At 49.0% G+C, this 15,636-nt stretch overlaps 2 protein-coding genes and 1 long non-coding RNA gene across 3 annotated transcripts; 2 read left to right on the forward strand and 1 right to left on the reverse strand.

Annotated features, from left to right (window-relative positions):
• The first annotated feature begins 326 nt into the window (after positions 1-326).
• Positions 327-2,903, forward strand: LOC121589307. Its single transcript, XR_006004291.1, has 4 exons — positions 327-586; positions 651-1,972; positions 2,097-2,309; positions 2,598-2,903. It is a non-coding gene; the product is annotated as an uncharacterized LOC121589307 (long non-coding RNA).
• Positions 2,904-4,862: 1,959 nt separating this feature from the next.
• Positions 4,863-8,006, forward strand: LOC121588716 (prostaglandin E2 receptor EP4 subtype). The gene is made up of 5 exons (XM_041906992.1): positions 4,863-5,603; positions 6,644-6,860; positions 6,943-7,126; positions 7,211-7,479; positions 7,565-8,006. Exons 1-5 carry the CDS (start codon positions 5,314-5,316, stop codon positions 7,817-7,819), a joined length of 1,215 nt encoding a protein of 404 aa, XP_041762926.1. The 5' UTR covers positions 4,863-5,313; the 3' UTR covers positions 7,820-8,006.
• An 89-nt stretch (positions 8,007-8,095) lies between these two features.
• Positions 8,096-15,164, reverse strand: LOC121588715. The gene is made up of 5 exons (XM_041906991.1): positions 14,119-15,164; positions 11,932-12,264; positions 11,324-11,838; positions 10,543-11,262; positions 8,096-10,469 (listed from the first exon to the last, which is right to left on the reverse strand). Exons 1-5 carry the CDS (start codon positions 14,180-14,182, stop codon positions 10,017-10,019), a joined length of 2,085 nt encoding a protein of 694 aa, XP_041762925.1. The 5' UTR covers positions 14,183-15,164; the 3' UTR covers positions 8,096-10,016.
• Between the last annotated feature and the right edge of the window lie 472 nt (positions 15,165-15,636).

Genomic DNA, 15,636 nt, shown 5'->3' on the forward strand with positions numbered 1-15,636 from the left:
TGTCCTTTGGTTGCCACACACAAAAAAAAACGCACCTTTGACCAGCAGCAGCACCTTGAAGACCGAAAACACGCGGAGCGCGGCCTCAATTAAAGTGAAATTCGAAGGAATAAACCACCGAAAGCTACCTCGACTCAACCATCGACTCAACAACAACAGAGCAAACGTGTCCCGAAGCAGGCCATGAAGCGCGACCAGCAATGAAAAGCCATCCCCGCTCCCGCAAACGGGGAGTTATAATTTGTGTTTTGTTTGGTTACTCTGAAGGCACCAAAAAAAAAAAGGGAAGTTAATTTATTATCATTACACCCGCCAATGAACCGGACCCAAGTTTTCAACTCGAGACGCTTTTGATCCTTTTGTCGGCGAAAATTCGATCGAAGAAGAGACTGTGCGCAGGAGACACACTGTCTGGCCCGACTCGCAAGCGCTATTCGTCAATGAATGCTTGGATCCTTGTACACGGAGCGTATCCTTTGCTACACTTCTAAACTACCTGTGCCCGTAAAGCAGCAAACATCGAAACAACCGATCGACGACACAAGAGAGGATCGCGCTGTGCTTGATCCTTTTCGCATTGGCACAGGTAGGTTACGCTTTTTTTTGTTAATTTATTTTCCTTTCCTACACCCTCAACGCTCAATTGTAAGTGCCCGTTCCATTCATGAAAAGTGTCTTCCAGCTTCATTCATCGCTTTTCGGTGCCCGTTGTTCGCGCAGACCCATTCATGGGCACCCGAGGCACCGCCACAAAAGGCAGACGAATACAGCTGAGCATTCTCCTGCCCGATGACAATGGACATTCCTGTACATGTCTGTGTGTGTGTGTGTGTGTGTGAGTCCTTTTCTCCCTATTGTCTTCTGCCTTCGAACCTGTTACAAGGCGTAGGAAAGGAGAGAAAAGGACACTTACCTAAGGCGGGCGGACACATGCCGGGCGGAAAATAGCTCAACACGCACCCCGACTGACTTTGGCTAACTAGGTGTATCGCGGACCATTAGAACAGAGAGGAGACGGCCTCTCCAGCCCCCGGTAGGGTGTCCTTCGATGTCTCCAGGTGCGTCTGGTGCGACACAAACTGCCAGCCCATCCTCACCAGTCACCTCTCAGTGGGACTGAACGTAAACCCACACAAGGACACATCCTTGTTCACTTGACTTGACTTGGCCTCCCTGCAGAGTCCCTGGAGCGTTTCTGGAGTGGAGTGTTCTTCTGCTATTGGATTTGAATTTGTCACCACCCGCCGGGAGCCCGGAATGGAATGCCAATTTTCGATGGAAGCGTCCTGCACCGCGGGAAGTCATTGCTGGTGATGTAAAATTTTGGTGACCTGCAGGAATTGTAAGAACCTGTGTAGCGTTTTGCCGTACTCCGATGTAACGACGATAATATCGTGGGAACGCATTCGCAAACGGTCGGCGTTGGCACTGTGGTAATGTGCATGCAATTTTCAATCGTATTCCCAAAGTGCGGAAGAGAGAACAACTAACCTGGCTGAAACTGCTTCATCATGCACTTTGGTGCTTTGGTTTGTTGCGGACCTGTTGTACCGACTGTTTATCAATGGCAAAGACAATCCATCATCTCCAAGGGAAAAAAGGCTCAATGTTTGCGGAAAAGGTTGCTTTTATAAATCGATCGATATCGATTATTAAGCACTATAAAGAAACGATCAAGCGGGGGACTCACTTTAGAGTAGTCATCTTGGGAAGGGAATAGTCTTGTCCTTACTTCAAGTAGGCCTTGGGAACGGCTTTTTGCACAAAGATCTGCGAAAAAAGCGTACAGGTTCTCGCTCAAATTGCTGTCATCCACTTACAACTTCATCAAGATCAGTTTCGAGATGATCTGTTGTGTCTTCTCTACAGAAAAAAGGACCAATAATTCCCACCGGAGTGATCCGCACGACTTTTACAAATCCGTACTTCCTTCCTAAATGCTGGAATTGCAGCAGCCACAAAAAAATCGCAGGTACGCTTACTTTCTCCCACGCCAGTCCACTTTTGAGTGATCGGTAGGAGCATCCCGCAAAAAAAGAAGAGAGTGTCTTCAGTGTAATTATGTGCTGTGCTTTTTTTTGACTCCTTTCCAACAGTTTTTCCCTCGTCAAAATGCATTCAACAAGTATAAAGGACTGCAGTGAGCAGGAAGCTCCTACTGAAAATCGCACCTCAGGAATGTCCGAAAGGTGAATCCCCGAGAAACGTTTCCACAAAAGACATCCTAATAAGCTTCCAATAGTTCCACCCGTTCCAAAGGCATGGCAGTCGCGCCAGGAAGTGGTTGAAGGATTCTTCATTCTTATAAGGTAACAAAAACTTATCACTTTCGTTGAAATGTTGCGTCCTCAACTGTCCATTCTACGTGCAACTTCAAATGACACAGCTAAGGGTTTGTGACTCTGTTGAGGTAAGATTTACAACCCCTTTTGCAAGTTGTTACGTCCAGTAGTAACAGCGTGAGATTGTGCGCACATTCGATGGCGTAACAAGGAAGGAATTGATATCTTACGTCCTACAAGCACCCTCGAAAGGATATGTTTAGGACACCAAGCAACTCCTTCCTCTGTTACGAATTGTTTATTTCCTTCATCAAGATCATCACAGCAAAGGTGTGCTCACTCTGGACCTTAAAGGGCTCACACACGGAAGGATCCAGCTGAGCGCGCCCCGAAACGGCTGGAGATGTTTTCGAAAGCAATTTTCACTCCTCCCCCCAGCCAACCACTCGAGCAGCGTGTCGAAATTAAGCTCTAAATACGTTCTTGCAACGGCCGACACCGGTACGGCACCCGGAACGTTCCGAGGCCGGTGTTCGTTCCGGTCGATTTTCCTCTTCACACCACGGCCGTTTTTTGTTCTTCTTCTGTGTGGACCTCACGGACAAACACAACCCAGGACAGCAGGACGGCACGCAGAGCCCTGCTCCAGCCGTGCTTGTTTGTGCCTGCTGCTGCTGCTGCTGCTGCTGCTTACTCACCTTTTGTCGGAAGGAAGAGCAGCGAGCAATAGAAACACGATTTTTGGAAAGCAAGCTCACCGAAAAAAAAGGTACGCGGCCCTTTTGCTTAATCCAATTAACGATGAAATTAAGATAACAAACAAATTTCATTAAAATTATAAACTGATATCAAATTAAATTGGACACGGTGCGCGCGCGATGGAAGTTCCGCGTGTGTTTGCCGCGTTTGACAGCTCACAGCTCGGTGCCGCAGTAAATGGGACGCTTCTGTGTCGGTAACCATGGTAACGCATTTGCCCTCGGGATAGGAGAAAAGGAAGCCCAGGCAGTGCCGGAACGATTACATCGAGATCACTCTTTTCGGGATCGTTTACTGTTTGCTTTTCACAGGCATCCAACAAACGAGTGTAATATCCCGTCCTGGCGGGACTTGCGCTTGTTTACAAGAGCCGGGGCTGCGGGCTTTTGTCACCGGGAGTCTGGTTCGGGCAGGGTGTGTTTTTTGTTGTTGTTGTTTGTCCATCCCGTGTGTCAATAGCGATCGGCAAATCGATCACCAGCCTCCTACACGATCGATCGTATCGCTTTTTTTTGTTGAAATCATCCTTTGATAGATGGTGTAATGCACTGAGCCGTTTGTTTGGGTTTGGTTTTTCGGAAGCTCGAAGGGGACAAGATGGGAAAAACCAAAATATTTTCATAGCCCCAGAGTTAATCGTATCCTTTCACACGGTTCGTCGGAGTGAGAAGGTCTTTTGATCCTATTTTTTTATTTATGCTGGATTCGATCTGTCTTCAAGCCAATCAACAGGTACATACAACAGGGTGGGAAGTTGTTGTGTACGTGTTTACAGTTTGATTTAATGTACAAAAGATTGATAGGGAAGAGGACGTTTTAGAATTCTCATCCAAATTCGATTGATCTATTTGAAGAAAACACGTTTACACTCTTAATGGCACACAACATAAAGACTTTAGTCCGGCCCATTAACAAGTCATCCTGTGTGCTGTATCTACCGATAAACAATAACAATATTTAATGACAAGGTCACTACAAAGACCAGCTCCAAAGTGTCTGGCATCATTCGATGGTTTGCTCATTGATGCCAGCGCTACATGCCTCGATGCCATTATTATTTATAATCAGTTATATCGTATTTTATTGACCTCAACTAATCAACGAGCAACTCCCGAGCTCCCACCCATCACTCCATTTAGATGCCAACAAGTGTTTCAAGCAGTGAGCTACAAACAACAATCCTGCAACAGCGTGCTACTGCTACTCGTAGCATTCCTCGCCCGTAAGACCGGAAGCACACCCTAATGCGCTCACTCGGACCACACCCCCTATAGCTTCTTTCCCTTTACAGAAAACAAGAAGCGCAACGAACGAGCAGCTACGTACAAATACTTCTGCATTCCCGGCGTGCCGCGCTCCAGTAACAACACCATCAATGGGCACGATTTCCGTTTTCAGCTCGCGGACAACGAGTCGCACAAAATCGGTTCCTCAAAACACTCCCCCCCCCCCTTCTAGCGTGTGACTTGTGGGACAAATTGTGCACCAATTTGCACGAAGTACTTAGTCCCACCACCAGCCACCCACCCACCCACCTCAACGTCCACCGACATGGATCGATTTTGCATTCTTATCTTCTACAAAGGTGCGTCTCGGTCAGTGTCGCTCGATAATGCATTCGGGTATGGAATTATGGAGAGCAACAACAACAACAACAACAAAAACACACTGTAAAACAATAAGCAATGAGAAAGGGGGCGAAATGGATGAAGCGAGGTAAAAAGGTATCGCATTTCAATTTAATTTAAATACAAACGATCAATAAAGCTAGTCCACACGATCATTCTCCTTCTGCTCAGCGGCATCATCGGCAGCAGTCGCGCGTAGTTCTGTCCTGTGTGTTTGCGGTAAACTTCCAGAAGGCATGTGCCCATCCTTGCCACATTAGGTGGTTGTGCCGGGCTAGGAGTAGCTTCTGCTTCACCACTACCCCCCAAAAGACTCCCAGCACAGGCGCGATCCATTCGGTGTCCAGCTTACGCGGCTGCAACGCCGAAGAGACGCGCTCAGTAACGCTTCGGGTTTGATGCCGTGCGGTTGCACGAGCTAACGCGAGCTGAATCATCCCCAAAGGGGTATTTGATAGACAAAGTTGAAGACGGTGGAGTCTTCAAGTTGTCTCAAGTGTGTGTGTGTTACTGCAAAACAAATCAGCATCATGAACTTTCCCGTGCAATAATAATCAGTTGAACATACGAAGTACGAACAAGTGAAGTGAATTTCGCCAACGATCAAACGTCCCGATACTTCCCTGAACGTAAAGGCATTGGTCATGGCATCGCACAGTTTCCTTCCTGGAGTGTCCGTGAACGGGACGGGTCTGGCCAACTATACACAGCTTGCTGCTGCTGCCGCCGCCCTGCTTACCACCGTCAGCAATGGTACGGAGGCGGGCGAGCTGGCGGCCGGCAATCGGACGCAACCGAAGAGTGGACCCTCGCTGATGACGCCCTGCATGGTGATAGTGATGCTTTCGTACATTTTCGGCTGCGTCGGGAACCTGACGGCCCTCATCCATCTGTGGCGCAACGTGCGAAACACGAAACATGCGCTAATGTTGAAGTAAGTTCTGCGAAACGGAACGCGGATTAGTTAGTTAATCCACCAAAAGCCAAACGGGAATAAGTAGCGCTTTACATGCCGGGCACGTTTGCTACGGGAACTGGTTTGCTGCTGTTGCTATCCCCGAGACGGGAGAGACTGAGATCACAGCAGCGAGCTAAGAAGTGAGAATGTTTCCAAATATCTGGTCGGAATTCTGGTTTTATTCTCCTTGGTTTTCAAACTCCAAACTGCAGAACAGATAACGTTTGCGAATGAAGTATCTCGCTAGCCCATGACGCCATACACCAGTAGGACACCCCCCGCTGCGAGAGCCAATCAAATGTGTGGCGTCTTAACACGTCCAATATCGATGATGGATAGACTCATCAAGCAATACAAGCAGCGTGTGTGTGTGTTGGGTGCCGCTTTGGCGAGCAGAAAATCAATATCACTGAAGCGATAAACGATTTTATAGCCAATGGCGTTAATGACTCCCATGAAAGAGGAAGTGAAAAAAACACACACATCCAGCGGAATGTCCGTAGGAATGTGCCGACCCATTTGGTTGTGTTTGGTAATTAAGGATCACATTACGCACCGTTAAGCGTAATCGGTTCCATTTCGGATAAAGCTATTATTATTACAGGATGTGGAAAAATTGTTTACAGTAGCAATCAAATGTTTGGTAAAAAATGTGATTTGAATCGTGTAAAGGAAGGGATGTGATACCATTTTCAGCTATTTAAGGTGCATTGCTGTAGCCTCCTTTGATACTGTTGCAACCTAGTTGCTTTCAAGCACTGTAACAGTCGCACTGAGCTGATAGCCGTACACGTAGCGACGAGCGTGTAGTAACTAGTGACAATGCTCGCATGAGGTTCGAATCACGGACTTTGATCGGAGGAGAATAATCGTTTCATTCTGTAATTTTCTCTCTCACTGTTGTTATATCTTTCTAATTAACTTAATTTGCCTTCGCACGCTCGCTTTTGCTCATTTCCATTCCCTTTGCCTGTGCTCCTCCCTCCAATGTGTGCACTTTTATTTGCGCTTTTCAGATGTTTACTCACGAACGATCTCATCGGCTTGAGCGGCATGTTTGTCCAGATGTGTTTGCACCTTTACCTTTCGCCCGACGTGGTGCAGGCGAACATTCACCACCTTTGCGTCCTGCGCGTAATTTGGCGTGTATTCGGCATCAGTTCCGGCTGCGTCGCGTTCGTCATGGCCCTGGAACGCTACATAGCGTTGGCGAAACCGTTCTTCTATCATAAGGTAAGAAAGCGAGAGAGAGAAAGTGAATTCCTTAAATCCTCTAACGGTGTTTGTTGCTGCTCTTTCTTACGGGCCCCCACAGTACGTGACGGATAAGCTGATCCGCAAATCGATCTTTATCCTGTGGGGCATCGGAGCGTTCATAACGTTTCTGCCCCTGTTTGGGTTCGGTGTGTACTTTGACGAACGGAAGCAAACGTGTGTCCGGTACCGGAGCGCCACCGAACCGATCGACGTGGCGTACGCATATTTGTTCTTCGCTGTTGGTAAGCTTCCGTCGTGTTCCTGTTGGTTGTTCGGATTCCAATTTGCAAAGCCCATTCTTTGTGTACCCAATTCCTTCCCATTAGGAACGCTGCTGTGCGTGGGGATCGTGATCTGTAATCTTAGCGTAAGGAAGGTGCTGTACCAATCGCACCGCAAGATGTGCCGCCAGTTTGGTTCGATCAAACCGACCCCCATGCTGAACCGCTCCATGAGCCAAACGCCCAAATCGTCTAGCTTTACCGACTCCAACATCATACGCATGTTTAACGAGCCCACGACGGAGGAGATACGCTTCGCCAAGCTGATGACCGTCCTCAGTGTGTTCTTCATCATCTGCTGGCTTCCACAGATGGTCAGTAAAGGGGGCGGGTGGTGGAGCTACCCCAAAAACAGAAGTCCTGCTATTAAAGTCTTCCCTTTTGGTCTATCTTTCCCAGATCTCAATCATCTTGTTGCAACAGCTCAGTGCTGCCATGAAGCTGAAGCTATCCTGGGTGTTCCGCGTGTCGGACATACTGATACTGGTGCACTTTATGCTCGATCCGTACATCTACGTGCTGCTGAAGAAGAGCCGCCGCAGCGATCTGCGCACCATGATACGCTACATGTTTAGTCGCAACCAGCGGTTCAACATGGTAGATGCCGCCCTATCACCGATGCAGAAATCGACCAACTCATCGCCACTTCCGTAGCCTTTTTGACAGCGAGGGAAGGAGAGTTTATTGGATTTTTGTCAAAGCAAAGTTACGAAGCGAATGATGTGTCTGTTTGCCACACAAACCCCCGAGAGGTGACTGACATTTGGGAAACAAGTTCGATTTTAAGAGTTGCGTTAAAAAAGACAGTGAAAATAAATAACTTACTAGAATAGTTCAGTGTGGACTTTTAGTAAATCTGAAATATCTTGCCGATCGTGTGATGATGAAACCTAAAAACGAAAGGAAAGAAAACCAAGCTCAGCATTGTTTGCTACACTCGTCTAATATCTTTATTTCAATGTAAATATTATCACTAGGATACTTCACCTTTGGAGAAATAGTTCTTCACTACGTTTTTGTTTTGCTTCAATAAACCGGAACCACGACCATAATGGAGTTGGATATCAGTTTGTTTGTTTTCTATGCCAGGTAAGGTGGTAGCCTTTGCCAGAAAACACAAACGAAATCGTTAACCCAAACCCCATAACAAGACGATTTCGATAGTGCAATTTGCATAACCCCGAAACGAGCACACGCCGAAGCGCCCGAAGTTATGCAGCACGCAACACAAACGTCGTCTTTTATGGCTTTGGCGAACGATTTTGTTTGTATCGCCTGTTTTCCCCAAACGGACTCAAACCTTCCTATCGAACGTGTGTCGAAGGGATATGGGAACGAACAGTTCAACACGTTTCGCTTGTTACACACACCATGGCCTGGCTGGCACCAAACAGTATATCCTAAAGTACGGTGTAACGGTATCCTGCTACCAATTGGTTCAAACTGGAGAAACAAGTTATAGGAGTACAAAGTCTGAATATGTTTGTGTGTGTGTATGGGTGTGAGTTTTAGTTTTGCTTCACAAAGGTGCGTATTTGAGAGATTCGCTAAGTACAACATTACGCTCTATGATTAGGACTGCTGAAATGGATTACGTGAATGGAGCCTCTCTAGTGCCGAGACCAGTTGTAGTGGGTATCTAGTATAAATTGATATATTCGATTAAGACGGTCGTTTGTTTTTTTCTTCACAATCATTTGGTTTTCCTCGCGCACCTCAAAGTGTTATCTCCTCCACGGGGAGCAAGACGCTTCGTTTCATGTTCTTCTCCACTCCAATGATAGCGGAAGTCTGCTACTGTTACACAAACGCCAACTGTCTCACTGTTCATAGTGTATAGTTTTGCTCGTGTTAGAATATCCTTTGTACTATCAGTGGCAACGCACCAATAAAAGAAAACTTTACAACTTTACTGGTTTTGTGTTATCTGCAACAACTCCGACCAGCTGCTAGCAACAGCTACCTGATCAAAAGGTTTCACTGGAGGACCTGCGATTCTGTGTGGAGTGTTGTTGGAAGGTGTCAGTTCTACCATCGTTCGGCGCTCTACTCCCGCCTGCCTTAGCCTCTACAGTAATGGATGTGGGTAAAAACTGCTCTACTAGACAGTGTGCGCTCGTTACCGAGACTCGTTCACTACTAAAGATGTGTCCAAACATGTTCCTTCCCCTTTTCTGGTATAATATTGCTTAAAACCCGTCACCGAACGTGGGTGAAGTGTGCTTGCACTGATAGGTGATGGAGAAATCACATTGCTCTTTCCTTAATGCGTGTCCCAAGAAGAGATGTTAGCGGAAAGGTTGCTCGAAACTATGTACAGTTTAAAACAGACGCTATGGTTCACTCAAACTATGGGTAAAAAACAAAAGCAAACTGTTTAAAAAATGTTTAGCTTAAGTTCCAAATTTTAGCTTTAAAGAATCCAATTTAACTTGACTTTTCTGCAGGCCCAAAAGAGTTTGTGCTAACTCCACATCTCCTTGCTCTAAACACTTGCACTCTCTTGCCCATCAATTTGAATATGTTTAAATGGTTCCCGCTTAGTGCTGAAAAAGGATATTAGCTCTGGCGCTTATTTGCAATGCTATTTGCTAGCGAAGCGACCATTTGATAACGATCGGCAAAACGAACTACGCTACTACAACTTTTTTTTTATCACAAACAAAGAGCCGCCGGCCTATCTATCGCATGATCTAAGATCAAAACCCCGCCGGCGGCTAAAAAGCATATCGCCCTTTCAAAACTACGAGGAGTATCGTGCTTGATATGGTTCCTTTGCTTCCAATTTCCTTAGTCTCCTGCGACTCGGGTGCGACAATTCCAATAAAAACACAAATGCTCGGCCAAAGTTTTAGTTGCTGATCGTGCTGATGCAGTCCGCGTTCTTCGTTTCGTGCAGATGGTACGCGCCGAGATCGATGCTCGATTCCCACGACATGGGCATGTTGGTGGTGCCGATAAAGTTACTGTAGAAGAGGGGCTGCTGCTGCTGCTGCTGCTGCTGCTCCTCGGTGATGGAAGTGGCGGAGAACTTGCGTGGCAGGGTGGCCACCGTCGTACCCTTGCTCATAGGGCAGACGGTAGCGTTCGGGCTGATGACAGTGGACCCACTGTTGGAAGCACAAAGCAACGGTATCGTATCGGTGCACAGGTTGGCCTGTGACGCGTCATTATCGCCGCCGGGACCGACGGTACCGTTGAGCGATTCGCCGCACGATCCTGCCTGCTGGCTGTCGAGCGTTTTCTCCATCGTGGAGCTCACGTACGGGCACACGTTGGAGGAACGTACCAGCATGCACCAGTTCTGCAGAGAAAAAGAACCGCTCGGTAAGAATCGGCCACGGGCAAGCACTCCGTGCGCCCATCCCGGCACTCACCAGTATGTTGAAGCAGATGGCAAATATCACCGGCATCACGCAGGAATGCACGTTCTCGAGCGCAATCACCTCCAGGAACCAGCACACCGAGAAGATTGGCTGGAAGAACAGCCCGAACTTGATCGCCCGCTTGAACTCGGTAAAGTCCTGCACGTCCGACGCCATGCTCGGTGTGGTCAGCTCGGCCAGCGACAGCTGCCCGAGATCGATGCGCGTATCGTACGAACAGTCGAACGACCGTTTCGCCGCATTCATCGCGTACTGGCTGACGGCGCCGGTGCCGCACTGAAGCCCCGGCGTGAACGGCACCACCACACCACCGCCCGCCGCCGTGACGGGCTGGGGCAGCGTCACCACCGAATGGCGATTGGCGCAGTCGGCGTACTCCTGGCAGCAGGCGGGACGGTCCCTCACCTGCTCCAGCTGCGGGTAGCTGTTGCTGCGGCACACCATCGCCATATTGACGCCGGCCAGCGACGGCAACCGCGGATAGATGATGTCGTTGCACTTGGACGTCGTTTCGATGATGCTCTCGATGCTTTCGCACAGCAGCTCCGTCTGCTTGGTGGAGATGCGCTTCAGGCTGAGCGTCCCCAGCACGGTGGTCAGTATGATCAGGAACGAGATCGGCACCATGAAGCTCACGATCATGCCCTTCTGGATCGACATCCAGCAGTACCGGTGCACCTCAAACCGATCAATCGAGGAAGCGTACGAGAACTGGATTGAGAAGAAGACAGTTAGATCCTTCGCAAGGGGACGCACCTTCAACCGAACCTACCAGCACGTACACCGCCGGAATGCCGTACCCCATCAGGTAGTGGTACTTCAGCTTCGGCGTACACTCGTTCGCGATCAGATCGTAGATCACGTAGATGTAGATGAAGCACCAGATGCTCGTGCTCAGGTGCAGATAGTGCAGCAGCAGCGCGATCAGCTCGCAGCGGATCACGTTCCGGGTCGCCTGCACGCCCAAAATGAAGGACAGGTTGGACGCGATCAGTGCCAGCAGCAGATTCAAACAGATCGGATAGAACGCGTTGAAGTGGCGCAGCCGGCGATTGCGCAGGCACAGTATGATGATGGTCAGTATCTGGGGCGCCAGGGCAAACACTGCCCCGATCACGATCACGTTGCCGCCGAGATCCTTGCGCAGATTGCCATTGGTGCCGTAGTAGATGTACATGATGTTGTCGATAAAGTCGTGCCCCTTCATGTCGTTGTTCAGGTTGTCGAACGAGCTCTCGTCGTCCGTCGTGTGGGCTTGGGGCGATTTGCGCAGCGACTTCGAGGAATCTAGCCAATGGAAAGCGCAACAACGTTCCTATTACATCCCAGGCATTCACCCCAAATCCACTCCACTCCACTCAGAAAATACTTCATACTTACACACTTTGATCACGTTCTCCTCCCCGGGGTAGTGGTTCCGCTTCATCGTGCTCTTGTTGATGAAGGAGGCGTAGATTTTGTCCGGATCGGGAAAGATGTCCGGGGGGCGCGTTACCTCCCCAGCCGCTGCGGCCCGCACATTGCCGGCCGTTTCCTCCGGTATCGGTAGCCCACCGAGCGTCATGCCCGTCTCGTAGTCGGACGTTTTGGTGCCACCGTCGTAGTCGTAGTAGATCGGCTCCATGATATCACCGGCCGGGCGGGTAAAGTTGATAAAGTCGTTGATAAACTTCGTCTCGTAGTTGGCGAACTTGGCCCGTATGCCTTCACATTCTGGGAATGGGAAGGAAAAAAATGATTTCAGCGATTACACACACACACACACACACATGGGAAGTGGATCAAGATTATAGAAAGCATAAAGAGGACCTCCTCTGCACGGGTTGTTAAGCTGCGTCGGTTCGGTAACAGCTCTTCAAAAGTTCCTAAATGACGTCATGAGCCATGTGGGAATACGGTAGGAACATCCAGCGTGCATAATTTGTAAGAAAAGAGTGGGAAGCTTCAACCTATTCTGTCTGCATCATCCACAAAAAGAAATTAGAAAAAAACTGCTGCATTCCAACGGTGTCATCCACAGCCGGGTCATGCTTCATTTATTATTGAATATCCTCTGGCGTGACAATGCTCCCGTACAGCAAGCCACTGACATAAATTGCATTGCAATCTCGCCCACGTTCGGAGCGCTAGTCAGCCTTTCTCCCTCCAACATGCTTCTGGCTACTCATTGCAATTATACTCCCGATAAAGTGCATTATTGTTGAGTGCATTCCAAAAATATCCCGCAAAGAACGGGACCAGAAGGAACTGGGCAAAGGAAGAACAGAAAAAAAAACGCAAATGTGCTTCCTATTCTCGAGGCTGTTCGGTGGCTCTGTTCTCGACTGTGACACAATTGTTCTCCCCATTCCCACCCAATTGTCCTCGCTTCTTCCTGGAGGACTCTCTTTCTTCGTACATTCATTCATGCATTCATTCATGCTTCGCCAGGACGAAGGACGACATTTCCTGCGGGGCCTGCAAGTGCTGCGACATTCAAGTGTCTTGACGCGCGTCGCATCCTTCTTTTTGCTCACTCCTGCGGGGGCTTTAGCAGCGTAAGCGCAATCTGCTTCAAAGGATGCTCTCCTGCCGCTCCATTGGCGCAGGCCATCAAAGGACGCGTTGTGGCGCGTTGTGGAGCACACTCCTGTACAGTAGGAACCAGAGGACAATCGAATCCCAACGACGGTTCCCGGGGCTACAAGAGCGTTTCGAGTGCCGCTCAGTTAATGTGTAACACTTGTCACGTACCCAGTGTTGGTGGTATGCCCCAAGGATATTGGGTGGTTTTGCAGGTATTTTCCATACAGCACACCTTCTTCGCTGCAGTAAGAATTGCGTTAAAACGACAGTCAAACCGGAAGAACATATTTGTCGTGTGAGTCCATCGTTGCGTCCACTTTCAGCTCGCCGCAGAAAGGCGACGACCCACTTGAGCCTGACCCACTTTAGGCGAGGGACGAAACGCACGCAAACCACCACCAGCACGCGCTCGTGCGAAAATTGATCAAACACAGCGCAACCCGCGCCAAACCACCGTTTGCCGTTGCCGGTCAGACGAGCTGGCTTGTAAATTCTAATTTTGTATGTTTTATATATTACACCCCAAAAACGGGAAATTGATTTTTTTTCTGAGTGGCGCTTTCCGCAACCGCGAAACTACACGAAATGACTGACGCAAAGTTGAAGCTCACGGACCCGTGGGGGGGATTTTCCGGAGGGGATGCCGTTTATTGCGTAGACACCATTAAACCCCTCAGGCCACCTCACTCATGCCCCCCTCGCAAGTCAAAACGGTTAAGTGTTTTGTTGCCCCGTAAAGCTATGACACATCTAGCAGGCTGTGGCGGGTGATAGCGCGAATCGTGGTGACAGCTCACAGACAGCCCAAGACGACGGACCCAAAGGAAGCAACAAGAGCATTCGGTTCGGTTCGGTTCGTGCCTGGCTGCCTGTGGAGAGCCGCTGAGGCGGCGGCAGCGGTTGTTACTTATGCATGCAAATTGAATCCAGTTGATTTCAGCACCTCCACCAACACCTCCGTCAGCACACGCCTTTTGATTACAATCTCGTGCCTGTACTCACGTAGTCGGCCGGAAAATTGAACCACCAGCAACAGCAGCACCGGAAACAGGATCCTTGACAACATGGTGATGATGATGATGCTGAGGCTGATGTCTGCCGTAGGTAGAGCCCGGATCCCGGATGAAGGTGTACGCTTGCACACAGGAACGCTAGATTAGATGTGGTGCGGGATGGATAGGAAGTCGCAGAGTTCTGTCGCCGTGTGAGATAGGATTCAATTAAAAACACCAGCTATCAGCCCGTTCACATCTCACAATTGCTCTCGGCTTCATCAATTTACTACTCCATAGAACAGCCACACACACATACACACAGGACACGCTAAACACTCGCTTTATCCTATAGTAAACACATCAACTAGTGAACACACTACTGCGCCTGCTACTTGGAAGACTAGGACCAGAAATACGCTAGACGACACCAGGCGCGCGCTCCTCACCGCCTGCTGTTCTTCAGGTTTTGGGCAAGCAGGTTTTCAGGTCATCAGACTCTCCCCGGTCCATCGATACACAACAGTGCCTCCACCAGCTTAGGTCATTTTCCCGCACGCGATACGCATAATCGATACTGGCAGGCAGGTTCTGGCAGGGCCCTGGGTCTGGGAATCTCGGGGGTTAGGATGCTCCCAACAAAAAAAAGAGCGTTTATCACATTAGCACGCCTCACAAACCACAGCTCCAACTACTGCACTAAAGCCGTCGTCCACACGGGGTGGTGATAAATTTTCATCTCATCCTTGTGCACCGCGTTGCCGTTCCTCTTCAAGTGTGTGCTTTTTCATCGTTATCCTCCGCTCACACTCACACGGCAAACACCAAGGAATGGGCCCGACGCCCCACAAAACGTTTTGCACCGACGTTAACGCGAGCGACCGCTTCGCTACCCGTACGATTGCCGACTGTTCTTCTGCTCCGTTCGGGACCGAAGATGAGTTCCCTCCCAGTGCTTTTGCTTTTGCTGACTAACCGAACATACTTTCGGTTTTCCGTTCGCACACAACCTGTGTGAGGTGCGCTCTTGTAGTGGTGTAAAGGATGTAGTACACACACACACTCAGTACTCACTGGAGCAGGCTGCCTCCAGCCAGAAACCATGCGTCTCCATCGCAACCGCGACCAATGCCAATCGGGCGCGCGTGAGCGCTCTTCCCCCACGGAGTGCGAGCAGCGAGCGGTGGTGAGCAACTCACACACAGCGACACTCACAGACCGGTACCGCGTCCGATAAGAGTTACAGTGCGTGATGCAAAAACATCCACAGTGGTGAACTTTTAATATTCCTGTTGAATGTTTATTTCGAATCTTAATTACAGCGCAGTATAAAAAGAGCAAACTATTCTTCGTTCATGCTATTTGATTTATTAACTTTGAAAACAGTTTCTTTTAATAATACAATAGGCCTCTCAACACAGCTTGTTTGTGTGTTTTGTTTCGTAAAGTACCGCGAAGAGGGGGGAAAAAGCACTATCTAAACCACCCATAAATAACAATTAAAAAAAAACAACCTTCCGCTACTCCA

Source organism: Anopheles merus, chromosome 2R (genome assembly GCF_017562075.2).
Source record: "Anopheles merus strain MAF chromosome 2R, AmerM5.1, whole genome shotgun sequence".
Taxonomy (NCBI): domain Eukaryota; kingdom Metazoa; phylum Arthropoda; class Insecta; order Diptera; family Culicidae; genus Anopheles; species Anopheles merus.

Excerpts from the sequence above, each read along its gene's own strand:
- LOC121588716 (XM_041906992.1), top strand. The coding sequence starts at position 5,314 with ATGGCATCGCACAGTTTCCTTCCTGGAGTGTCCGTGAACGGGACGGGT. Across the intron at positions 5,604-6,643 it reads AAACATGCGCTAATGTTGAA|ATGTTTACTCACGAACGATC; the intron begins GTAAGTTCTGCG and ends TGCGCTTTTCAG. Across the intron at positions 6,861-6,942 it reads AACCGTTCTTCTATCATAAG|TACGTGACGGATAAGCTGAT; the intron begins GTAAGAAAGCGA and ends GGGCCCCCACAG.
- LOC121588715 (XM_041906991.1), bottom strand. The coding sequence starts at position 14,182 with ATGTTGTCAAGGATCCTGTTTCCGGTGCTGCTGTTGCTGGTGGTTCAA. Across the intron at positions 11,263-11,323 it reads TTCCGGCGGTGTACGTGCTG|TTCTCGTACGCTTCCTCGAT; the intron begins GTAGGTTCGGTT and ends TTCTCAATCCAG. Across the intron at positions 10,470-10,542 it reads CCATCTGCTTCAACATACTG|AACTGGTGCATGCTGGTACG; the intron begins GTGAGTGCCGGG and ends TTTTCTCTGCAG.